The following is a 25,352-nucleotide window of genomic DNA, read 5'->3' as shown; positions in this document are numbered from 1 at the left end:
TTTTGAGCCTCTCCTTGCCTTTCCTAGACATCTGAGTAACTTTGTGGAGCTAATAATCTCACCCTTATTCCCCAGCCCACATGACAAAGGCAGCAGCAGTGAAGAATAAACTCTGAGGTATTCAAGCCACTGGGATTTGGGAGGTGTTTGTTACGACAGCACAACCTCGCCTATCCTGAGTAGGAAATCTTCCTAGAAGGAAACCTGATGAGTTTCAGTGTTCCATCCCCAAATTTCTAAGCTGGCCCAGGAACACTAAGAGCAGGGGAAAGGGACAAACCATTATCCTGATAAGCGCCCAAGACCGATCATGGGGAAGAAGGTGAATTTTACCTGCAGAAGTTGTGCTCCCCGATCCCATGGGTATCAGCATCTTCCATAAACATGTTGTAATTCTCGTGCAAGAGGAGGTGGGAGTTCCAGTAAAGGCAGGAGTGCTGGTTGACTGTCTTACTCACTTTCCCTCGGTAAGAGTAGCCGTCACCAACATAGCAGTCGTCAGGACCTTGGAGAGAGCAGGCAGGGGCGTGAGAACGGACAGCAACAGACATGGTGCTCCAGGACTTGGCAGGTGTATCAAGTGGGGAAAGGATTGGACCCGAATACTGATCACCTTGAGAGTCCACCATGAATTCCAGAAAGAAAGTGGCTTGCATATTCCACATTCAGCCCAGCTTAAAACATGAAATATAGTGGTTGTGGGGAGTTGGAACGTAGTTCTCACACAAGTACTGGTGGCAACCTGTAGGTTGAGGCTCAAGGATGCCCAGGTGCGCTTAATTCACCCGCACTCTATCCCCGTTTATGACTTTGTTTAAAAGCCAGGCACACTCTATGCCCTGAGGTTGGAAGGCTGGGGCAGTAGTAGAGTTTGGACATCTTGACATGACTCCCATTCTGGAACAAAACCCAAACGGAAGAGAATTCCAGGGCCCTCACTGTGGCCCTGAGTTTCTGACGAAGTGGTGGTAGAGACCCATACCTATTTCACAGAATTTCCCCTTGAACTGTTCGGGGCAGGTACAGACGAACTTGGTTCTCCGCTTATGCCGGGAGCAGATGCCACCATTTTGGCAGGGATTCGGCCGGCACGCAGGAACCGCTGTGAATACAGGAAGTGGGGCCAGGAAGGCTCTTCAGAAGGAGTTGCAGCTACATCTGAGATGACGAGGAGATACCGGTGGCACTCTTCTGGTGCCCATCCTTTCACAAAATATGGGTTACCAAAGGAGAAAGACAGACCCACTGACACTCTAGTAAAGGCAGACACGAACCTTAAGGACATAAAACAAACATGGATGAGGCAATACGATGGAGGCCATGCCAAAAAGAGTATGTAAGTAGACGGGTCACTCAGTTAGGAATAGGAGGCATGGACTGAGCGGGAATCTGGGGCCCGTCTGAGCTAGGTTGAAACTTCGCTCTGCCCTTAATAGCTGTGTGACTATGAGCGAGTTAGTTAACTTCTCTGAACTTCAGCCCCTTCATCTATGAAGCTCTGACTTGTGGTATTTTGGGAAGAATCTAAGAAAAAATGTAAATCTCTTGGGACAATGCCTGACTCATAGCAGTGACTAAATACAGATTTAATCCCTATGTGGCCCATTCCAGGAATAGACCACCTTCCTGGAGGAAGTGAGTTTCAAAATGATTCTTTTTGGATGGGTTAGTTAATTCCCACCAGACTCTTTAGGGAGGGTGCATTTTAAATTTCATTTTTCAATGCTTATTTATTTTAAGAGAGAGAGAGAGAGAGAGACAGAGCACGAGCGTGGCAGGGGCCGAGAGAGAGGAAGAGAGAGAATCCCAGGCAGGCTCCATTCCAGGCTCTGAGCTGTCAGCACAGAGCCCAACTCAGGGCTCAAACTCACAGCCCATGAGATCATGACCTGAGTCAAAGTTGGATGCTTAACCCACTGAGCCATGCAAGTGGTCCAGGGATGGTGCATTTTAAAGTTTGTTTGTTTGTTTGTTTGTTTAGAAGGGCAGCGCAGGGGAGGGGCAGAGGGAGAGGGAGAGAGAGAATCCCAAGCAGGCTCTGCACTGTCAGCACAGGAGCCCGATGCTGGGCTTGATCTCATGAACCGAACCGTGAGATCATGATCTGAGCCAAAATCCAGAGTCAGGTGCTTAACTGACTGAGCCACCCAGGTGTCCGGGGTGGTGCATTTTAAAAAATGTCCTAGTTAAAAGCATCATCTTGGATGCTACTGAAACATCAGAGGTATTGGGACTTCCATGCAATGAGTTGCAGACATCGCAGGCACAAGCCAGATAGAGAAAACCTCGCCTAGAAGGGGGCCTCCAGCACTTACCTGTGGAGCAGTCTGAGCCATTGTAAGGGTGTTTGCAGGCGCAGCGGTAGTAGGGAGGACTCTGGGTAATGAGACATTCGCCCCGGCCACACGGTTTGTTTTTGCACGTGTTTTGCACTGTAGGAGATCCATAGAGAAGCAGGGGACATGATTTGGGGGCACATCTTACTTACTGGAGTACCTGTACAGTACAACATTTGGGGGTGCTGGTGAGGGGTGACTGATAGCATGCCCTTGTCTGTGGTCCTGAAACATCCTGGACAAAATGTTTGTTTTTAAATAAATCCTTAGATCATGGATGATTGCACCCCAGTTCCTTCCAAGGCTCATGTTCTTTATTATTCTATCTTTATTAAAAAAAAAAAAACACGTTGATAATTTTTACACCTTCAACAAACAAATAGAGCTGCAATTTTAATTTCTCCACTTTCGAGTTGATTTTGTGTTCCATTTACAATTTTGTCATTCTTTTGGGCAGTTGAGGGACGAAGCCAGATACCATGTTTATGCCTGATACCCCAACCATCCTGAAACATTGATCAAAAAACCTGTAGTATTGAAAATGGAAGGAAGGAATGAAGAGGGCACAGAGGAAAGAGGACAACCATGTCTCTAGATAAAGATCCTCATGGGGGCGCCTGGGTGGCGCAGTCGGTTAAGCGTCCGACTTCAGCCAGGTCACGATCTCGCGGTCCGTGAGTTCGAGCCCCGCGTCAGGCTCTGGGCTGATGGCTCGGAGCCTGGAGCCTGTTTCCGATTCTGTGTCTCCCTCTCTCTCTGCCCCTCCCCCGTTCATGCTCTGTCTCTCTCTGTCCCAAAAATAAATAAAAAATGTTGAAAAAAAAAAATTTAAAAGATCCTCATGGCTCCCCTCACCCCAGTTAGATGGTTGCCAGATGGAACAGAATTCAGGTTCTCTCTAGGGGTGCAGTTAGCCCGTAAGAGTTCTATTCTCAATATCTTACCACAGAGCTTCAGGTTATGCCCATAAGAGGTCACTAAAGGCAGAAAGAGTTTTTACCAGAGTCTCCGTAAGTGAGGATGGTAGGAAGAAAGAACATGGGGATGGGAGCCAGGCACCAGGGCTCCGATTTCTTCTTTTCTCCTAACTAGCTGTGTGACCATGAGCAAATCCCTTGTATCTCTGGGCTCCCTTCCTCTAGATGGGTTGAGCCTTCCATGCCTTCAGATTCTTCCTGCTGTCTCATTTGAGAGCAGAATTGCTCTGTTGTAGTTAATATGAACAGTCTAAGCAACAACAAGTCCTGAGTTTAGAATACATCTCAGTCAGGGTCCAGCTCTTATCTCCTCTTAGCCTCAGTGTTCCCATCTGTACGGTGGTTATCCTAGTCCTAGCCAATATGCATGGGTGAGGATTCAGTGCGATGCTGCTTATTACCATGCTGAGGAGTCCATTACGGATGATCCGATATGTACAGCTATGATCCTTTCCATGAAATCATTCAGCCCTTCTCTACCCCCTAGACGTGGAGGAGGAGCAGCCTCTTGTTCAACTCAGAAGGAAGAGTGAATCCAGTAAAACTGCACTTACCATTCTGACACCTGTGTCCAGAGAAAGGGGCTGGACAGCTGCACGTGAAGTTGTCCCCACTGACAAGGCACTCCCCATTGTGTTTGCAGGGGTTGTCCAGGCACGGATCTAGGATACGTGAGCAGAAGTCAACGTGCAGCGAACGGCAGGTGAGAAGCCCCCGACTTTCTCATCAGATTGCAGCCTCCTGCCCCGCCTGAGAGAGCACATTCACAGCCAGGGACCGGGGACAGGGGGAAACATGGGCTGCCCTTAAAGAGCAAGGAAGACTGCAGTCACACGACCAGAGAGAGGGATTCGGGTTAGTAAGAGGACCGGCGAGAAGGAATCTCATTGAGTTTCTCATTGAGAAACTCCCCTTTTCCACCATCAGTGTTTTTCTCCTCCCAGTCTCGCTGGGAGTGCCACGGGGTCTGCCTCTGATGCTGAAGGCATTTCACAAGCCTGAAGACCTCCCCTACTCCCAGTGCCCAGGGGTGGAGGTCAGGAGTGGGGAAAGAAAACCCACCCCTAATGAAACACAAGCTTTCTGAACATCAGGAAAGAAGACCAAAGGCAAGAGGGTGACAGAAGAATTGGCGGCGAGGAGGAAATGACCCAGTGGCCTTCATCTTTCTTCAACTACTTGTTCAGTTAGATTTTGTCATATTTCATCTGTGCCTTTGGCTTTTCATGGTTGTCTGAATGGATCTTCCCTTGGGGAATTCTTTATCCTTCTGTTCACACACATTGTTCTTTGGTTCAGGAACTAGGATCCCTGGGCCCAGCTCTTGTTTTGATGGTCCCTTCTGATGTTCCCCTGATGCCCTGTATCTTGGCCCTGCCTTCCAGGCCACTTCGCACAGTTACACAGTTTTTATTCCAGCTGCTGAGTGCTTTCCATTTCTTCTCCTGGCTTAGTCACATGGTTTTTTCTTGGGCCCAGCTTCTCGTTTTCCCTTCTGTCCCATTGCTTGGGTTAAGAAGCCATAAACACAAAAACAAACGTAGAGGCACGTGTGTGAGTCCACACACACACAGGCACGCACACACCAACAACCATACAAAGCTTCTGAAGAGTATAAAGAGAGAGAAAAACACGGCACAAGTGGAACAGAAATCTCAACCTTAAATCTGTGAATGCTGCAATCTGGTGCCTAATGCTGATGCCAGCCTCTTCGGCATAATTAGGACCTACCTGTAATCAAAGCCGGGAAGTGATTTTGAGCATGACTTTGACTCACAGTCTTGGGAGACCTGGTGAAGATGAGCTAACTCGCTGTATGACCTTGGCTAAGGTTACTCCACTCCTGGCTTCACTTGCTTCATCTGTCATTTGAGAGTGGGACAGATAGTCTCTAGGAACCTCCCCAGTCCTCCTAGTGCATGACTCTAGCTGGAAAAAAACGCCAGCCTGAGTCATTTATCTGGTACCCATTTTATGATGCCGGTCGGAGAGGAGGAGAGAGATGCTTGCATATACAGTCACACACAGACCCTAATTTAAGTGCGCTGCCCTTCTCCCAGGAGGGTCCCCCGAACAGCTTTGGCACCTACCGTCCTCTGTGTAGTACCAGTCGGGATTCTCCTGGTAGGCAAGAGTATCACTGCTGTTCTCTTCATGGTTGTAATACTCGTAGCTACTCTCATAGTAGTCAGGGGTCCAGTCTACAGAAGTGGGAAGAGGACAGAAGAAAAAACCAAAAACCCTAATCATTAGACCTACAGATTTCTAAGTCCTGAAGGAGGACTCATGGGCCTTTCCGGCTCCTCTACTGATGGGGCGGACAGAGGGCTTAGGCATTGTGAGTTTTCATCTGGGGTGTGTTAGGACCCCGCAAGGCAGTGTTGGCATCTGGCAGGGTCCAGAGGCCCTGACTGGAAATGGGGAGAAGTCAAGTTCTTGCTTTTCACTGTGACCTGGGACAAGCTACTTATATTCTTGGTGCCTCCGTTTGCTTATCTGTAAACAGCAGGAAGATGGTTAGGATCTTGAAGGTCTCCAAGGTCCTGTAAAAGACGTGCCCAGGGTCAGAGCCAGTGGCACCTGAGTGCCTTGCTGTGCACTTCTGTGAATAAGCTTTCTTCCTGGGCCTTTGTTAGTCGGTCACCTTCGCCTATGAAGTCAAAGAAACTCGTCACTTTGCTCTCGGTCACGGCATCAAACTACTCCCAACTTGTACCTATAGAATCATCCTAACAGCTAGTATTTGTTGAGCCTCTACTAGGATTAGGCCCTGTAATAAGCATTTTATGTGAACCATTTCACTTCATCCTCATAATAACCTGGGAGGCATATTACTATCTCTACTTTCAGTTGAGAAACCTGAGGCTGGAAGAGGTGGTTACTGGCCCCGAGTCGCATAGTTAGATAAATGGCAGGATGTGAACCAAGGCGGTTTATCCCCATAGAACCTCTAAACTGCACTGGCTTAGCTGCTTCAATTGACCTCTTACACGGCCTCAGCTAATTCCCCCTTCCCCTTGGGAAAGGGATCCAACCATCCCCATTGCATACCCAGCCTGCTAATTAGGATTCGCCCAAGGACAACCTTGAGAAGATTCATGGGTTTTGCCCAGTGAAAGGCAGGGTTGTATATGACATTGTCCACAGGTGTAAACCTCACACCGGGCCAGTCCGTTGGGAAGAGCAAGCGTGTGTAAGGCTGGACTCAGGCTCCTTGCTGTCTGGGGCCTTGGAAGATGCTGGTAGCTCCTGTGGCTCGTGGAGAGAAGCTTGGGATTTGAAGAAAGTTGGGTTGACTCTGCTCTCTCCAGCTGGCAGGAATATGGCAAGGCGGCAGGTTGAAGCTCTAAGGAAGCTGCCCAGAGATGCATATGATAATGAGGCGGAAGCAAATGCAGATGGGCGACTTGAAAAGGCACTCCCGCAGAGCCAGCTGATGGCTGGAGCATGGCACTTTACCTAAGGCTGATTATCAACCACATTATCTCAGTCTCTCTCCGTCGTTCCCTTATAGTCTTTATCTCTTTGGCTTTTGAAAAATCGACTTTCGCACAATGGCTGTTTTATATTTCCCATTAAAATGGAACTATCTTTTTATTTCCTTTTTGAATACGCCAACTCTGGTTCCTTGCCAAAGTTTCACCTCATTTATCACAGTGTCAAGTCAAGCCTCCCCTTGCTTGCTCATTATTTCTCCCGAGCTGCTTTTCCCCGCTCTGGAAATGCTCCCAGAGGAGGCCACCTTTCCAGGGATGAGGATCTAGGTTGAAGATAAGGCCATTGTCTTCCCAGAGCAAATAAAGTTTCTTTCCATCTAGCATGATAAAGCAGAGAATGAGAGTGAGAAAGTGAGGGGGAGAAAACCGTTTTTCTGAGTTTGACATGAAAGATTTCAAACTGACATTTGGGAGAGACAATGGGTGGGTAATGAGATGATTACATCATTTATTTATTTCTTTTTTCCTTAGAGAATTTGTTTTTGTTTTTCCAAACAGGCGTTTATAGATAAGTGCCTTCAGAGCGCTCCTGTGATTTCTCCCAGCCCTCCGACAGGTTGAAGGTCGGACGGGCTAATCTCAGCTACGCCATTAAGACTCATTCCCTTTGCAGATATTTGGAAACGGGGAAGCTTTTTACGTAAATGGAACCGTGTGACTTTTCTAGGTGGTGGGGGATGGCTGTAATGTCTGCTTGAGAATTTTTACTGGAATCTGGCCTTATTAACAAGCTGTGCTCATCCCTCGGTGAAGTTAAAGAGGGGATAAAACACGTAGGCTTGGAGTCATACTTCTGCTAAACGAGGCAAAAAGTCCCTGCTACTCCCCAGGGCCTGGGGCCCTTGGTTGAGGTGGATAGAAGCAGTAGAGGTCCAGTGGCCCCAGGTCACCAGAAGCCATCCAATAGAAGTACTGTGCAAGGAAAGGCACCGAGATCCTTTACATTTGGGGCGGCTGCAACACGCTTTCAGAATGCTTTATAGAAGCATCACCCGGCAGGGTTTCTCCACCTCCAAACCTAAAGTTGATGTTGTCTTTTCTATTCTGTTGGCACTTAATCCCACTGTCTACATAAGAAAAGTGTGTTGGGGCGCCTGGGTGGCTCAGTCAGTTGGGCGTCTGACTTCGGCTCAGGTCACGATCTCACAGTTCGTGGGTGCGAGCCCCGCGTCGGGCTCTGTGCTGACAGCTCAGAGTCTGGAACTTGCTTCCGATTCTGTGTATCCCTCTCTCTCTGCCCCTCCCCAACTAGCGCTCTGTCTCTGTCTCTCAGAAAAAACAAAAACAAAACCAAAAAAAACGTTAAAGAAAAGTGTGTTGTGCCCCTACGATGGGCCTACTATTATGCCGGGTTCGAGGAGGCTTTGGGAATAATGAAGAGTGGCCTCCACTCACAGGAACTTCCAGAATAGGGTGGGTGGGGGAAGAAATCCAGCCAAGAAAGGAAATGAAAGGGTAGTGGAAAGTCAGGGGAGCTGGATGTGGCCAGGCCTAGGTCAAGTCTTCAAGGTCCACATTGACATTTTAGCATTGTATGAGCCAATTGGATGGGGAAAAATGGCCCCAAGTCTCCACCCTTGCCGGTAGCCACATCTTTTGCAGTGTGACTTTACAGCTCCTCCTACCAAAAGATGGACTTGATTTCCCTGCCCCTTGGGTCTGGACAGGCCTTGGGACTTGCTTTGACCAATAGCATGTGGTAGAAGGACAGCGTGCTAGCTCCAAGCTGGGTCTCAAGAAGTCTTCTGCACTTCCTCTCCCTCTCTCTCTCTCTCTCTCTCTCTCTCTCTCTCTCTCTGCCTGTCTCTCACACCCTTGTGACTGCCATGTGAACGGGTCGGGCCTATTCTATGGAGGATAAGAGAACCTGTGGGGCAACAGGAGGCCCAGCAGTTCCCGTCAAGGCCTCAAAGGCCTCAGACATATGAGAGCCCAGCCAATCTACCAGCCGACTGCAGACAGGTAAGGAGGCCCAGCCAACATCAGCTGAGCCTGGTCCAGACCGGAAGAACGGTCCAGCTGAACCCAGTCTAAATTGCCAACCCAAAGAATTAAGACATTATTCTATTAAGAATAAGAATTAATACGTGATTAACGGTTGAAGCCACTCAGTTTAGGGTAGCATAGTATGCAGTAATAACAAATAAACACATGGGCCTTGATTGATAACTGGGTTGCTAGTGGGATAAGAACTTTAGGTACTACAGCATTCCTCAGTGGCCTAGAAGGCTGTAGAGTCTTAGGTTTCCGGGCTGCATCTCAGATGGCACCTCTCTCTTATGGTCCTTATTTAACTTTGTCTATCTGATTGTGTCCCCTAACTAGAGTGTTGGTGTCTTAAAAGCAACGACCGTGTCTGTTCCTCTTTCTACCCCTCAGTGCCCAGCACAGAGCCCTCTATGCAGTTAATGTATGTATGTGACAAGTGAGTTCTTCCCTCTGTGTTTGGGCCTCCCTTCATTCTGACTGGCCTGCACACGGCAGGCACACAGCTCGGCTAGCAAAGTTGGTATCTGTTTGGAACCGAGTAAACGGGAAGTGTGGGAGAGAAACTACGTGAGATTTGGGTCCGACGTATTTGGTGAAGAAAATGCCTGATGAGCTCCGTAGGAGTCTAGAAACTTGTCCAAGTGCTTTCCTGCATACAGAGGGATTACAGCCTGACATGAAATTGGGTTCCATTGCTGGATTATTGGAAAACACTCCAGGTTCAGATACAGATTATTGGAGGCTTTCTCTAGGCTGTAGAAAAGGAGAAGGCTTTGGGCGAAGGTGGGAGCAGCTGTGAGAAGCATTTTGTATTAGGTGTAAAAAGAAATCCTCGTGCATTTCTCTATTTATCGGAGTCTGCTTCTAGAATTTATCAGGAAGGATGATGAAAGTATCCTGAGCTAACTCAAATCATCCCAGTGATTGGTTACTGCCTATTTTCTATGTTCTGGACACTCTACTAAATAAGTGTGGTTGCACATAATCTTATTTAAACCGAGAGAAACCCCATGGCATAGTTATTACTATTCCTATTACACAGAAGAGGGGAAAAAAAAAAGGAAGTGGTGTTATCAGGGCCCAGGTCAACCCAAGTCCAAGTCTGGTTTGTTTTTCCACCTGCCCAGGAGCCCCTTGTGGGTTTGTGTTTCATGAAACTCCACGGGTTTTCGCTTCCAGGAAGCAACACACATTGAGAAATCTCTTTTAGCCCATGTTCCAAGTCCCCGGTCCGGGATTACTGTTCTCTGTAGCCGGGGTCTCTCGGAAAGAGCTCCGAGTTTGTGAGATGGGCTCTGCAGCTGCTCTAGTTAAGGAGCTTGCCAGATGTGCGGAACGGAATAAAAATCTCTGGAATGCCGTCCCTGTTGGCGTCATCCATCACTGTGGCACAGACAGCTCCTCTGAGGGCCTCCCCCAAACCCCAGCCCTGTTGGCCTGCATTCGACGCTTCCAATCCAGCTGACAGGGCAAGCCCAGCAGAGACCCTCCCTGGCAGGCGGCAGGACAGCTGATGGATGGGCTCAGCTCGTGTTGCTGGGCAGAAACAAGCCAGCTTTGAAGAGGCATTTCCGCAGGCCCGCTGGCTGTCACGGCACCTGCTTTGGGGAGATGAGCGGAGTCTGTGCTGTTTGATGACCACCTCCTCGGCCACCCATTGGGGACTGTGGCCTGGGCACCTTCTGCTCCAGCAAAACCCTCACCGCGCACCGTCTCCAGCAAAACCAACTACAGAAGCGGCTTGCCCGTGGACGTGCGCGTGGTGTTTCCTTGGCCACGCTGCTTTCCAAAGCCAGCTGGGAGCTGACAAGTTCCATCAAAGCACAACCCCCATGTGAAATTAAATCAGATACTAACAGGGGCTTGATTAAAACCTAACCTGCTCTTTGCAGAAAGGCCCAGCTACCGCGTCTCACCCAGATGCACGGCCAGAGGTTGACCCGACACCTCGAGACGGACTTAGGAGCCCAGGGATGGCAGGCTCCGGGGTCCTGTCATCGGCTCACCAGACTGGCAGAAGCTACTGGCACAGTTCTTATAGGGCCAGGAATTTCAGAAGGTTAAATCCAACACTCTCCACTCGCTACTAAAGTGGCTTTTCAGCTCGTGTTGAAATGCCACCAGTGATGGAGAACTGGCCACCTCCCAAGAGCCCAACAGCACATGCATGTTTTTGGACAACTCGGATGGACAGGAAGTTCTTCCTGTTTGCAGACCAAATCTGATCCTCCAGCTTCTGATCTATCTCCTGAAAGCTGGAAGCCTTAAGAACACAGAGCACGGACCTCTTCCCTTTTCGGGCGTCTGTGTTTAGCGGGGCCACTGGCTACAGCTGTTCAGGTTGTTCATGGCACAGTAGCAAGGTGCCACAAACTCATGGTGATTGTAGGTGTCTTTTTGCAGTTTTCTGGAAGATGGCAGCCCAGCGTCTTGAGGTAAACACGTCTCTTAATTCTCAGAAAGTTGACCTCACGGACTAGCGGGGGGTCTGCTTTTCATTTACTTGAAGAGAGCGAGGTCTCTTGAGTTTTCCAAGCTGTTCGTCCACTGCGTGACCCCACCGTTCTGGAGCTCCAACATCTAGACCAAATGTCTAGATGGCCCCTCCAATGGGGCCTGAGAGTTGTGTGCTGAAGGCCAGGGGAGGGGACAGCTCTTCCCACCTCTTAGCTTTGGACCCCCCCGTTGAACTCCACATGAAGATACTGGTGTGGCCAGCTGGGGGAGCCCTCTGACGCATGATTCCTCCAAGGAACGGAATTCTACCCTGTTGAATAGAACACTCTCCTTTGCTTTGAGGAAAGGCACGGACCCTCTCAAAACCCACACACCGTGTTCAATTTCACAAACCTTCCGTGAGCATGTGGGGTAGACAAAGGTCAGACATCCCTTGCCCTGAGCCAGCACAAGTCTGTCTGCCCACCCAGTGCTTTGCCGCTGGAGAGTATTGACCATAATGCGGAATTTGCCCCAGTTGTCTCCAACTTGCCTCCAAATATGCCCCTGGCCCAAAGTTTAGATGTGACTAAACTTTGCCATCTCCATGTGCTGTCTGCCTGGCTCTCGTTCCCCTGTGGGTGACCAACACAAGCCACTGCCAGTGCAGGCCTCTGCCCTGCTGGAGTTGTGCCTTGGTTCCTGGAAGGGAGACTTGGGCCCAGAGTCAAGAGACCGAGGTTGGATGATGGCAGGAAAGAACAGCTCTGCTCAGCTGGGGCACAGCTGAGGGTACCAGGCAGAGGGGACAGGACAGAGACAAGGTGACAGAGAGAGTCTGTGAGAGAGCCGTCGTGAAAGGGTCTGGGGAAACAAACCAGGCAGAGGGGCAATGGGGGGGGGGGGGTGCTTGTGGGAGGCCGCCACAGGGGGGGCTCAACCTGAGGGCTGCCTGCGTGGCCCAGCACACGGGGCCTGGCTCCCCACCCACGGGGTGAAGTGAGTGAGTCCAGGTTGGCCTGCCTGGAGCCAATAATTGCCCCATGCCACCCTCACTTTGCGTTGGCCTTTTCATCTCATCTCAGCCACTAATGGGCTGTGTAACCTCTGGCATCCCTCCCTGCGCCTCAGTTTCCTCTTCTGTAAAATGAAGGGACTTAACTGTATCAGCAGTTTTTCCCTTGGGGGCCTGAGACAGGGCATCGGGGGCATCCGTGGGCAGCTCGAAATTTAGCAAAGCATTGTGCGTGTGCGTGTGCATGTGCGCGGAGGGACAAACACCCAAGAGAGCATCTTTCTGGGAAGATTCTTGAAGGGGTCCGTGGCGCTTCGGAACCCTTTGAACGCCGAGGTTGTGCCAACACTTACACGCGTGGGTCCCCTCTCCTCCATCCCAGAGCAGCCTGTAGCTTGTGGGGAGCCCCTGGACGATCCACACACTCACCTGGGTCCGGGTCTACGAGTAAAGACATCAAGGAGAACTGCAAAAAAGCAAAAACGAAAACAGAAAACCAACACAGGGCTGAGCAAGGTTGAGTCTGCTGGCTGGCTGGGTGCCTCCCCGAGCTCCTGCCAGCTGAGAGGAGCTTCTCCCAGGGTCATATGTCAGGATCAGGAGTCCTGGGTGCCTTCGGATGGCTGTAGCTGGGACGGGTTAGAGGGAGGGGGCGGGACCTCTTTGAAGACGCCCCCTCCTCCCCTTCTTCCCGTGCCCGTTGAGGATTCTCCTTGGTAGGGACTCGGTGCTTGTGCCTACCCGGTCTCGGGCTGTGGCCTGGCTGCCCAGGTATTGACAACCATGTCCCTGACCGTGATGAACACGTACGGAGCCTCTCCTCTCCGCCTGATTGTGCGTTGCTGCATTTCATTCCTATAACGGCCCTACGAGGAGGCTTCTATTAGCCCATGTACAGATGAGAATATTGAGGCTTACAGGTCACACAGCCGTGATCCGATTCGGATTCACACTCCAGTCTGGGGGAGCCTTGGGTGACAGCTCCTTGGGCGGGGGATGGACAGATGCTTAAAACTCTCCAGTGCCTTCCCATAGTTCTTGGAAGAAAACACAAGCACCTGCCACAACCTATAATCCTCCGGCCATACCCTTCCCTTCCACCGCCCAGTACTAATCCCCAGCCACACCCGGGTTCAAACTGGCACCGGCCAAGGTCCTCCCACCTCAGGGCCTTTGCACCTGCTCTTACTTCTATGTGGAAGGCTCTCTCCCGTGACCATTGCTAGGTCTTAGCTTAAATGTCATTTTCTCCAGGAGGCCTTCCCCAGCTCGCCGTGGGTGTGACACGCCCCCCACACACTGTTTTGTCATTATATCCATTCATTTCCTCCATAGTTCCTGTTGTGCCATGTCGCTCTTGTCTATTTGCATGTTATCTATTTCTTACATTGACTCTGCCCTCCAGAAAGGCAAAGATCTCGTCTGTTTCATCACTGATGTATTACCCCATACTGAGAGTAGGCACATGACAGTCCCGAAAAAGGTTTTGTTGAATAAATAAACAGTCTTATGAACAATTCCTTTTAGAGCACAGTACTTGTCGGAAAAAGAAAGTTTTATTCATTTAAGAGCTGGAAATATATTCTTTTATTTAAGTCGAGGGTAAGCAAACTAAGGCCCTTGGGGCCAAACCCAGAAGTGTCGTTTTATAAATACAATTTTTTTTAAGTTTATTTGTTTGAGAGAGATGGAGACAGTGTGAGTGGGGGAGGGGCAGAGAGAGAGGGAGAGAGAGAGAGGATCCCAAGCAAGCTCCGGGCACGGGGCTCGGTCTCATGAAACCGAGAGGTAATGACCTGAGCCGAAACCAAGAGTGGGACGCTCAACGGCAAATAGAGAGTCTCGTTGGAACACAGCCATGCCTGTTTTTAAGTGTTGTCTTCGACTGCTTTTGTGCCACAACCGCAAAGTCGTCGTGATAGAGACCATACAGCTCCAGATATTTCCTATCTGGCCCTTTCCAGGCGAAGCTTGCCGACCTCGGATTTAGAAAAGGAGGGCTCTGTCACCCGCACAGTTCTCCCCTTTGGGTCTTGGCCACCAGAAGGCACTGGTCAACGTGATCATTTTCCCGGCACTCGCATCAACCTGGGGAGTGTGGTATATTTTCCTCCTCTCCCCTCAGCAGAGGTTTTAATTTTCTGTTTGACTGTAGGCCTCCTTAACCGTTTTGGGAACTAGGCAGATGATACATCGGAAAGGACAGGTAAGGCGCACCTGGGTGGCTCAGCCGGCGAAGCGTCCGACTCTTGATTTTGGCTGAGATCACGGTCTCATGGTTTGTGAGATAGAGCCCCACATCGGGCTTTGCGCTGAGCGTGGAGCCTGATGAAGATTCTCTCTCTCTCTCTCTCTCTCTCTGCCCCTCCCCGACTCACGCATGTGTGCGCGTGCGCTCTCAAAATAAATAAACTTAAAAAAAAAAGAGGCAGGTTAAAAAAAAAGAATGCATCCTGACTTGAGGTACTGAGGGCGCAGTATCCACAGTGGAATTCTTGACAAAAATGCTTCTCCCGAGTCTACTCACGAGAAGCACGACAGGCGCAGGTTGTGGCCGTTCAACAGAACAACTAGCCGAGGCCCTGCAAAAATGGCAGTGCCGTGAAAGACAAAGAAGGTGGGAAGGCTGTTCTTTACTAAGTGAGAGTAAAGAGACGTGACAACCCAAGGCCATGAGAGGTCCTGGATTTAAAAAAAGAAAAAAGAAGCCGTAAAGGACATTGTTGGGGCAATCGGGAAACTGGAGTGTAGACTGATGTTAGAGAATCTTATTGTGCGCCTTATTCTTCCCACTCTTCTGTAGGTTTGGCAAATTGTGACATACACCGCTGGGGAGGGGAAGGCATGCAGAGAGGAAGAGTGGCCATTTGCTGTCTGGACGGGGCCCACGCCTGCTTAATTGCCTCAGGGTCATCCGGCCTGGTTTCTGCAAAGAATGACATGGGGCGGGGGCGGGGTATCTTGTTTGGGAAGGGGGTTGATAGTGGGGAGCCTGACGGAGAAAGGGCGGGTTCAGGTCTTAAGGGTGTTCCTGGGCCTCGGGACTTGAACGGGGTAGAATCCGAAGGTGACTCCTCCAGGCTTGAGCACCAGGGCGGTAACCAAGGGAGGGCCGTGAGACGGCCCCGAGTGCAAATGTGACCCCTCCTGGCAACTCTGCGTCGATCCGGTCCTTCGCCCTGCATCACCTTCCCTCCACGGAGCTCGTCCGGAGGGCAGGGCCTGCCCCTCTCCCCATGCTCCCCCAGCCCAGAGGAGGTAGCCCCTGAATTCTCCCATTTGCACTGAACAGTGTGGACCGTGCCTGGCCACGCTCAGCCTTCGAGAAGTGGGCAGGACAGGAGAGAGGACTTCAAGGAACATGGTTCCTCAGGGCCCAGCGTGGCCAAGGCCCTCTGACGCCTGGACCTGGGCCAGAACCCCGAATCTGAGCTCTGAGCCGGAGCGGGAGGGCCAGCCAAGTGCTGCGCTGCCCACAGCCAGCAGGTGGCAGACGTGCCCTTCCCAGGAGCTGAGCCCTCGCTCTCGGGAGAAACCAAACAAAAACAACGCTGGACCTTTCTGGGGCCTGGGGGCCCTGCAGATCCCGCTGGCTCTCGGCGAATCTGAAGCAGCTGCCGCCCAGCGATGCAGCCTGGGCTGCGAGTCAGGGATCCAGAGCAGGCCCACTCATTTTGTGAGCCACTGGGTCCGCCTGCAGAGATAGGCTGCAGCGAAATGTGGAGACCCGCAGCCCAAACACAGGCTGGGTAGCTGGGGGACCATATGGGAGAGGCCAGGCCAGTAGCCAGTTATTTATGCCATAGGTCTGGATCCTGAAACTAACCTGAGTGATGGGGGTGGGGGAATGCGGAGGCACAATGTTTCATCCCATTCTGGCGTCCAGTCTTTCCACGGTGACACTTAAAATGATCCAATCCTACTCCTGGGACTTGCAAACGCAAGGAGGAAGACCACGAAAGCAAAAGAATAAGAAGGGGGCGGGGGGGGGGGAGGAGGAGACAACCGTGATCTCAGTCGGCATACATCAAGAGCTGACAGTGCGCCAAGGACTGTGCTCGATATTTTACATGCATTCTGTCTCGTTGGCGGCACACGATGCTTGATCACGGAGGTACTATCACTGTGTCTATTTTAGAGGTGAGCAAACCGGTTCCCAGAGGTGAAGTTGCCCACAGTAACTCAGCTAGTAAATTGCTGCAGCCAGGATAGAATGGAGCCAGTCTTCCACCGGAGCCCTTGCCCTTGACCTCCGTCGCTATGCGGGCTGAGGAGAGCGTGGCAATCATACGCTTTAACGGAAGACTGGAGGAGAAAGAAACAGAAGTGCTACCGAATTCTACAAGAGGCGGGTTGTGAAATCAGACCTCTGTCCTTGGAAAGCTTTATGAAAGGCCTGTCCAGGCCTGGTAGGACAGAGAGAGGACTGCTAGGCACCAGCGACAGCTGTGGAAGGTACAAAAGTCAGCTCGAGCCTCGGCCAGGCCACGGTAGCCAACGCATCTCAACAAACATCTCCACTCAGATCAGGGGGGTGTGCAAGCCGCTGCCTGCTTCTTTTGCCGCTTCTGTTCCTTGTCTCAACAGGGATAAAATAGCAGCTTCTAGTATCTTCTAGTGTCTTCTAGGCTAAGGTTTGTTAGGGGGAAAGACAGGGAGGGCAGAGAGAAGGCTATTGTCTCTGAGTCTTACTGATTTACAGCGTAATCTCCCCGGGGGTGAAGAGCATGGGAGTCTAATCCATTTTGTCCTCTCTTTAATCGAGTTTAAGCTTTCTCGAGATTTCATCTTTAATCTAGATTATTGCAGCTCAGGTTCTTCCTCTGCCTTTCAGAATTCTAAATCTTGTGGAAAACAAGAAGGCAGAGGCTAACAGTCTGAGTTGGCGAATCCCAGGAATTAGCTGGTGGAAACTGGTCTCAGAGGATTGGGACGCAGAAGAGGGGAGATGTGGTGCAAGACCTGTCCTCTGGGGCCAGAAGCTTGGCTTAGCATGAACCAACCAACAACAGAAAATTGGGACTCTAAGGCCACCTGGGTGGCTCAGCCGGTGAAGTGTCCAACTCTTGATGTCGGCTCAGGTCATGATCTCAAGGTTTGTGGGATGGAGCCCCCACCCTGTGTTGAGCTCCGCGCTGACGATGTGGAGGCTGCTGCAGATTTTCTCTCTCTCTCTCCCTCTTTCTCTGCCCCCCCCACCCACCCACTCGCACGCGCACTCCGTCTCTCTCAAAATAAAGAAAGATTGGGACTCTAATCCCTCCATCCCTTCCTCCTTGGATGTTCTACCATGAGCTGGTTGTGGATCAACACGGAGAAGCCGAGTTATTCCCAAGGGCAGTTGGGTGGGAGATAACTCTGCCCCGTGACCAAGTGAAGCTGAAGTCACTGGCCTAAAAGGGTGGGCCAAAGACAAGAGTGCAGCGTTCAGCAGGCCAGTCCTCACTGTTGGACAAAGAGCTCAAGGTCAGGGTGAGATGTGGTGGCGACAGAGGACAGAGGTTGTCCGTGTTCCCGTCACCAACCCAAGTATTGCCCCATACCATCCCCCCACTGCGGCTCTGGCTGCAGACAAACTATGATGAAATTCATAGTTGTGCAAAGCCACGTAGTCCTTTCCCCCCAAAAACTGTGATAAAATCCACGCAATACAATATTTTTAATTTTAACCATTTGCAAGTGTACCATTCACTGGCATTAGTTACACGAACATTGTTGTGTAACCATCCCACACTATCTTTACCCGAAACGTTTTCATCATCCCCAACAGAAAGTGTGTAGCCATTAGATAATAACTTTCTCCTCACTCCCCGCCCTCCCCTGATCGGTACCCGAGTAACCTGTGTTCTATTTTCTGGCTCTGAATTTGCCTATTCTAGGTACTTCATATGTGTGGAATCACAATATTTATCCTTCTGTGGCTGGATTTATTTCACTAGGCATAACGTTCTCAAGGTTCATCCATGTGGTAGCATATACCAAACTTTCATTCCTTTTCAGTCTGAGTAGATTTCCATTGTCTATCCATTTTGTTTATCCATTCATCTGTTGAGGGACGCTTGGGTTGTTTACATCTTTTGGCTATTGTGAATAAGTTGCCATGCACATGGGTGTATAAATATCTGTTCCAGTCCCTGCTTTCCATTTTTCTGGGTTATACCTAGGAGTGGAATTTTCTGGGTCTTAGGGTAGTTCTATGTTTAACTTTCTGAGGAAGCACCATCCTGTGCTCCATAGTGGCCGCACCATTTTATATTCCCACCAACAGTGCATGAGCGTTCCAATTCTTTCACATCCTCATCAACACTGGTTGCTTTCCATTTAAGAACATTCTGGCCATCCTGACAGGTATAGAGTGGTGCCATTCAGTCCTTTTCTAGTCGCAAGGAATCTTGCCTTTCTTGCTTTTGCACGTACACCACACAGGGCTGTCTCAGGATGGGCAGGGTTCGCTGTGGCTTTGCTTTAATCTGAACCTCAGGGCAAGGAGGGAAGGCTTCAGCGGGGCAAATATGGCAGGCAAAGAAGAAAGCATTGGCCCGCGGTCTGTGTGGGTGGCTTCCTTCTCGGGAGCCTGGGTGAAGCAGGACCATAGTGACGAGCAAGGGTGCATTGTGGAGAGGAGCGGGTCTGGACTCTTCATGTACAGAGGGGTAAGGCCCAGGGGGATGGAGTGTTCCTGTAAGGACATGAACTGACTGGGGCAAGGGAGGGACTCGAGGCCAGATCTCCTTGCTCTGTCAATCCCCTGAGTAGCCTTTCTACTTTTCTACTTTAACGCTCAGAGCTTTAGAGCCCATTCAGGCCTCTGCCCAGGTGACTGAGGGCTGGAATGTAGCTTCACGTGACAAGCAGAGATGGGATGGGGCAGAGTAGACGACGTCCATGGCATTTGCCATTCATTTCTGGAGAACTTGGTAAAAATTCAGTTTCCTGAGGCGCCTGGGTGGCTCAGTCAGTTAGGTGTCCGAGTCTTGGTCACTTGCTCAGGTCCCAATCTCACGGTTCATGGATTGAGCCCCACATAGGGCTCTACGCTGGCAGCGCGGAACCTGCTTGGAATTGCTCTCTCCCTCTCTCTCCGACCCTCCCTGGCACGCTCTCTCGCTAATAGTAAATAAATAAATAATAAACAAATTCAGGTTCCTGGGCCCTATACACAGATATCGTGCGTCCATGGGCCTGGAGTGGGCCCAGAACATGAATTCTGAACCAGTACCCAGGTGACTTTGCCCTCAGGCTCGCTTTGATTATACCTGCCTTAGGCATGAAGCTCCTGGCCAAGGGAGACCCTGGGCTGATCTCTCCTCTTTGCACAAGTTGTTGAGTCGCTCTGTGCCTCAGCTTCCCCGATTGTAAAAGTAAAAATGTCCGTACCCTCATGTTTTATTCCAGGGCATATGGCTGCTCGTGGGGAGTGCAGCTTTTGCAAAGAATTGGGGAGGATTGAGGATGAGGGATAAACACACGCCTTTCTGGGTGCAGGAACACACGCCTTTCTGGCTATAGTGCAAGTGGAAGGCCTTTGGAAAGGCAAATGAACAAACAAGACAAAAGAGCGAGATGGGTCTGAGGCCTCTGCCACGTGGGCATGATCCTGAAGCTGCCTTCACTTCCGTGCTTCCTTTGGTGCGGAACCGGTGGTCCCCAAGCCGATTCAGCTGGTGCTCCCCAGGGCATGACCTGACATCAGGCACAGCGTAAGACGGTCACTCCCTTCCCAATTTCACCATAAACCCTTCCAAACCCATCACAAAGGAGAACTGGGTGCTGCTGGTAAGTCTCTATCCTCTCTACCTCTTGCTAGCCTCCCCTTCCAACAAGGAGAAAGCAGGCTTCAGGCTCTGAGCATTTGGGTGGCAAGTGTAGCCAGTTAGAATTCAGTGACGTCATTTTCTTTGATTTTTTTTTTTCCCCAATATAGTCGTGACAATTTCCTTTAAAAACAAATCTGTTGAGCTAGAGAAAAGGTAACTCTGTTTAACAAACACATTAAGAAACCGGTTTGGGCTTTAGGGCAGACCTGGGTTTGAATCCCCATTCTGTAGCCTTCGGGGGTGGCCATCTTGGACAGATTCCTTAGCTTTTCTGTAGCTTAGTTTCTTATTTGTCAAATAAGAATGATATGGGTGCCCAAGCCATTGGGCACTTGGGAATGAAGTAATAAACATTAGGCACACAGTATCTGACATATGATAGAGACTTAATAAATGGTTGTGCTATGATTATGATTATTAGCTACTGTTGTCAGAGAGTTTGAGTTTTTCTTTGCTTTTCTTTTCTTTTTTTTCCCCCCTCGCAAATCATGGGCAAGAGTAAGGAGAGCTCGCTAAGCATAAACTCTTCATGGAACTTGTTTGTCGGGTCACACCAGTCCACCCCCTTATTTTTCCTGGGATCTTTGCCAAGTCCTAAGCCAGAAAACCTTGTTATATTAATTATGAAGAAAAAGCATGTTTTATTTAAAATCCCGGCTGCCGAATATTCTGCCATGCTGTTTCTCTGTGACAGCAGAATTCCTTTTGCATTTAGGGAACCTTAATGAATTTAAAATATAAATATATCTGTGCCTATATACACATGTGATTTCCCGCGACCTGATTTCCCTAAATACCAGCATATACCGCCAAAGCTAATGAGTTGGAATTGTGCTTTGGATCAGTTTTGTGTAAAAAAAATCTGTAAGAAGTCCCAGTGAACTTCAGTCCCTCTCTTTTCCTTAAGACTCTGTGGTTCCAGCAAGAGGGAGTGATGTCCTTCCTGGGCCTGAAGGAGACTTGGATATTCTGGAACCTTGAGGCTTAGAAAGGGGTGGCTCTTACTTTCCCATCAAAGGCCTAGTTCGGTCCCGGGGGCTCTGCAGATGTGAACGCTGAAATTAATCAGACGCTGAACCCAGTTACTTGACCATCCAAAACAGGCTCCAATCCTTCAACATCCATAGTGTTTCTGCATAATAACAGACAAGCCGGGCTGTCTCTGTCTCTCTCTCCAACTTAGAACCTGGCCGATAATGTAAATCCATCCAGCAAAAGAGTATCAATGGTAGAGAGTGGTAGGGCCTATGGATTCGGCAGGGGGGGGGGGGGGGGGGGCGCTCAAGTTTCTTCTGAAACTGGGAATGGTAGCCCTTCATCTGGTTGGTGCCAAGCAGGTACGTGAGCCCCATGTTACTAAAATGTCTGGTTTGGGAGTGCCTGGGTGGCTCAGTCAGTTCAGCGTCCGACTTCGGCTCAGGTCATGATCTCATGGTTCATGGGTTCGAGCCCCGCTTACAGGCTCCGTGCTCACAGCTCTGAGCCTGGATCTTGCTTCGGATTCTGTGTCTCCCTCTCTCTCTGCCCCTCCGGCTCACACTCTGTCTCTCTCTCTGTCTCAAAAAAATAAAAATAATAAAAACGTAAAAAATAATAATAAAAAATAAAAAAAAATAAAATGTCTGGTTTTCAAGAAAAGCTGGGGATTTGTGCTTCTATGTGAAGTGTTCTGATTTGCAAATGTTGCCAAACAATTGAAAGAAAATTAAAATACTCTTCGGCTGACCTTCTACCCCCTAAAGAAAACTCAGTCTGTGAGCAGAATGGACCCCCAAGTTGCCAGTTTGCAGATTCGGGTCCCTTCAAAACTTTCTGTGGTGCTCTACCTGGGAGGATACGAGAGTTCTAGAGTTGTTGAGTTTAAATTCGAGGGTTTAAGGAGTCTAGACATGGGAGCAAACATGTGTTTTAATTATAAGGTGCATTGCTGGGGAGAGAAAAGCCATTGTCTTCTGTCCTCTCTAGGAATGGCCTGCCAAGCCTTGTCCTCTGGCTTCTGACCCTGGAGAAGGTCAAATTCCATTATGGCTGAGCCCAGTGGTCAAGAACCACAGCAAGAAGCGATTTTTGAGCCCTGGGCACGGTGCACATCCTTGATACAGTTGAGTGGGTCTCCTGTAACAGGCAAGGAGTGGGACAGATCTGAGCCTCGGTCCTGGCTGGGAAGTTAGTTGAACATCTCTGGGTGCGTTTCTCATCCATAGCACAGGGGCAACAGTACAAGGCTGTGCTGGAGACAGGTGTTCATTCAGGAAAACCAACTCTAGCTCAGGCCAGGAAGGCACTTCGAATGAATTTCTGGTGTCCATGACAATAACATTTGTCCAATACCTCTTTGGATCACGGATATCTGAATAAAAATCTAAGTTAGAGATGAGCCCATGGAGAACTCATTATAGGGTTTGCTGCATGACCTAAATTCATGGGAGAGTGTCCACACATCCTTCCAATGGATAGTGATTGTAGATCCTGTGACCACTTTTCTTTAAAGTTCCAGGGGCACATGGAGATCGCTGCACCCCAACCAGCAAACAAACCCCTGGACTAAGAGCTTCCTGCCCCTACACAGAGGACCATGTCCCTGAAGCTCTGTGGATGGAAGAAATCTCATCTTCAGCCAGAGTCCAGGCGAAAGACCTCATCCAGACAGTGGACAGCAGCCTGTAGGGTAGAGCTCGGCTTGACTAGAGGCCAAGCTGTCCATCTTCCCACCTGTAAAATGGGAACAATGACACTACCTACTTCTTAGGGTCCTCCCAGAGACGAACCGATCCACTGTAAAGAAAGAACCTGGCCCACAGGATTTCTCATTAAATGATAACAGTTGGTGATTATTTTTAGCTACGTGGGGTGGAAGAGACTGCCCAGCCCATCTGGCTGTGTGGCTCCCTCCCCTCGATGATGCCCCTGCACTCTCCAAAGCATCTGAGCGAGTTGGCCACTTTCCCCTGGATGTCTGTGGACTGGCCCGTGGAACGCAAGCCGCCTTCCCGACCACCTGTCTGGCACACATCTGGGGTAAGAAAACATTCCAAAGCCCTGAATCCTCTCTTTGGAACTGACTAAGCTCATTGCCCGAAGGCTATCTCTCATATTTTCTCTTTTATCCATTATTGACTTATAATTTCATTGCTAACCCTAAAAATTCACTGGGGCTTGCACCAAAGGGAGTTTTTGGGACCATTACCGTTGTGTGAACTTCAAACAGACTGCATCAACTCTCTCCTTGCCTGCAAACTTTAGGATCTAATTCTTTCCGACTGGTACTTTCTCTGGGCCCCTTGTGGGCCTCTGATAATTTCCACCTCTTCCTCTAGACCTATGGTATTTCTGCTGGGTCTTGTCCCCAGACATCCACCAAGCAATCAAATGATGTAGGGGCCTGAAAATTTGTAACTGCAGCCACAGCACACATATACCAGTCATCACTGGTGAAAGAAAATTCTCTCAGAGGTGAGTCACTTGACAGCTTAATATGGGCCGAAGGAAGGTGTCTGAGGAAAGTTTACCGAAAGGGGAGGAGAAGCTCTTGGTTTTGAAGCATCTAATGAGAAAATCTGAAATTTAATCTGCTGCCTACAGGGAAAGCTCTATGGAATAGAATGGGAAATAAAATGCAAAGGTATTTAATAAGATAAAGGGGTTATGACTGCTCTTTCTGTTGTCATCCCTTGATTCTTCTCTACCTGCCCCCCCAAAGGGGTGCATTCTCTGATTTAATTTTTTTTATGTTTATTTATTTTGGAGAGAGAGAGAGAGGGAGAGAACGAGAGCAAATGGGGGTGGGGCAGAAAGAGAGAGACACAGAATCTGAAGCAGGCTCCAGGCTCTGAGCCGTCAGCACAGGGCCCAATGCGGGGCTTGAACTCACAGGCTGTGAGATCACGACCGGAGCTGAAGTCAGACACTTAACCGACTGAGCCACCCAGCCTCCCCTTATAGAGATGTCGTATTCATTCTGGAAATTTAAAGGGGAAAGAGCTAACATTTATTGACAGCCAATGCATTGCTTCATCCAATCAGCCGTGGCCCTCCCCAAATCTGTGACAGATTATCTGTCACTTGGTTTGCAGTAGGGGAAACTGAGGCTCAGCGTGATTATGTTTTGCCCAATATTCCACAGCTAGAATGTGGCAAAGCTGTGAGTCAAAGCGCTGGCTCCAAAACCCATGATCATGCCTCAAACCACATCTGGTAGGGAACCCCAGGAGGCTCTGTTTGTGTTGATGGCCCCTCTCCTGTGCCCACAGAGATCCAGCTGGCACTCTGGAACTACAAAGGCACACAGCAGGGGCCGACATCTCCACCGCCCATCTGCTTCCAAATGCCCACAGTCCCCACGTAAGACCCGCGGATGGCATTTCCTCTCCCTGCTCGCCACCACCTCCCTTGGGCCCCTGCTGACCCTCCTTGTCCCATCTGCTAGGGACAAGGGAGAAAAATGCTACCCACGAAGCACCTCTCCAAAACTCATCCACCTAAGTAAAACCAGAATCATACGCAACGGACAGGATTCCCCTCTCGAGCCGAATCACAGGGGTTCCTCCCCTACTGTTGCCTCGGATGGCCAGAAAACTGGACCTCTGTCCACACGTGCAAAGAGAGTCTGTAGCTTTTAATGGCTTCTCGAAGGGTTCTCGGAGATCCATGCCAAAGGGTTCTCCGAGCCCCTCGTCTTGGCAGATTTGCTCGCCCCGGTCCCCTTAGTGGCAAGGTGCTCACGGAGACTCTGCTCCGAGGGCTCGAGTCAGTTACGTGGGTTCATGGACTTGGCTTCTCGACAGCAACTAACATTACAGGCCTGCATTGACTCTTACAATCAGGATGTATTCAGATTGACAACACGTGCCTTTTACAACCCAAGTTTCTAGTCACTCCCGGCCCAGGTGCTTGAACCTGGGTCGAACCCGGGTCCGCCTCATAACCTCAGCCTCTCAACTACGGACATTTGAAAAGGACACTTACCCCGATGGCTGCCTTTCCCACCAGAGCTGTTACCAGCATAATATGGAGATGACACATTCTGGCGAGCATATGTGCAGTTGAAGCCCTCTTGTTTTGCTCGACACACAATTTCTTTTGCTGTCTATGCCTTTACGGGGGGAACATGTCCCCAAGGACTCAAGAACAAAGGATGCCAATTATTAACTAGGCATCGAATACTGTTTAATGTTTTGCAAACCAACTATCTTGATTAAACAAATGGCCACTTTGGAGCTGGGCTGAGTCATGGGGTGGTTTCTTTTCTGGGGAGAAAGTATCCAAAGGAAGTGGCAGGGTTAAAG

General features: G+C 49.9%; 1 protein-coding gene across 1 annotated transcript in view; it reads right to left on the bottom strand.

Moving 5' to 3' along the window:
• The window catches only part of HABP2 (hyaluronan binding protein 2), a 32,783-nt gene extending 7,657 nt beyond the window's left edge, over nucleotides 1-25,126 (bottom strand). Inside the window, exons 1-7 of the mRNA XM_042908933.1 lie at nucleotides 25,033-25,126; nucleotides 12,680-12,716; nucleotides 5,404-5,514; nucleotides 3,868-3,975; nucleotides 2,316-2,432; nucleotides 983-1,102; nucleotides 334-505 (exon numbers count right to left, since the gene is read on the bottom strand). Coding sequence (XP_042764867.1) covers nucleotides 334-505; nucleotides 983-1,102; nucleotides 2,316-2,432; nucleotides 3,868-3,975; nucleotides 5,404-5,514; nucleotides 12,680-12,716; nucleotides 25,033-25,101 — 734 coding nt within the window. The 5' untranslated portion in view covers nucleotides 25,102-25,126. The remainder of the gene's footprint in view (nucleotides 1-333; nucleotides 506-982; nucleotides 1,103-2,315; nucleotides 2,433-3,867; nucleotides 3,976-5,403; nucleotides 5,515-12,679; nucleotides 12,717-25,032) is intronic.
• Nucleotides 25,127-25,352: the final 226 nt, after the last annotated feature.

This window comes from Panthera leo, chromosome D2 (assembly GCF_018350215.1).
Source record: "Panthera leo isolate Ple1 chromosome D2, P.leo_Ple1_pat1.1, whole genome shotgun sequence".
Classification (NCBI taxonomy): domain Eukaryota; kingdom Metazoa; phylum Chordata; class Mammalia; order Carnivora; family Felidae; genus Panthera; species Panthera leo.
The sequence above is the reverse complement of the archived record's forward strand: the minus strand, read 5'-3'. Positions and strand labels throughout refer to the sequence as shown.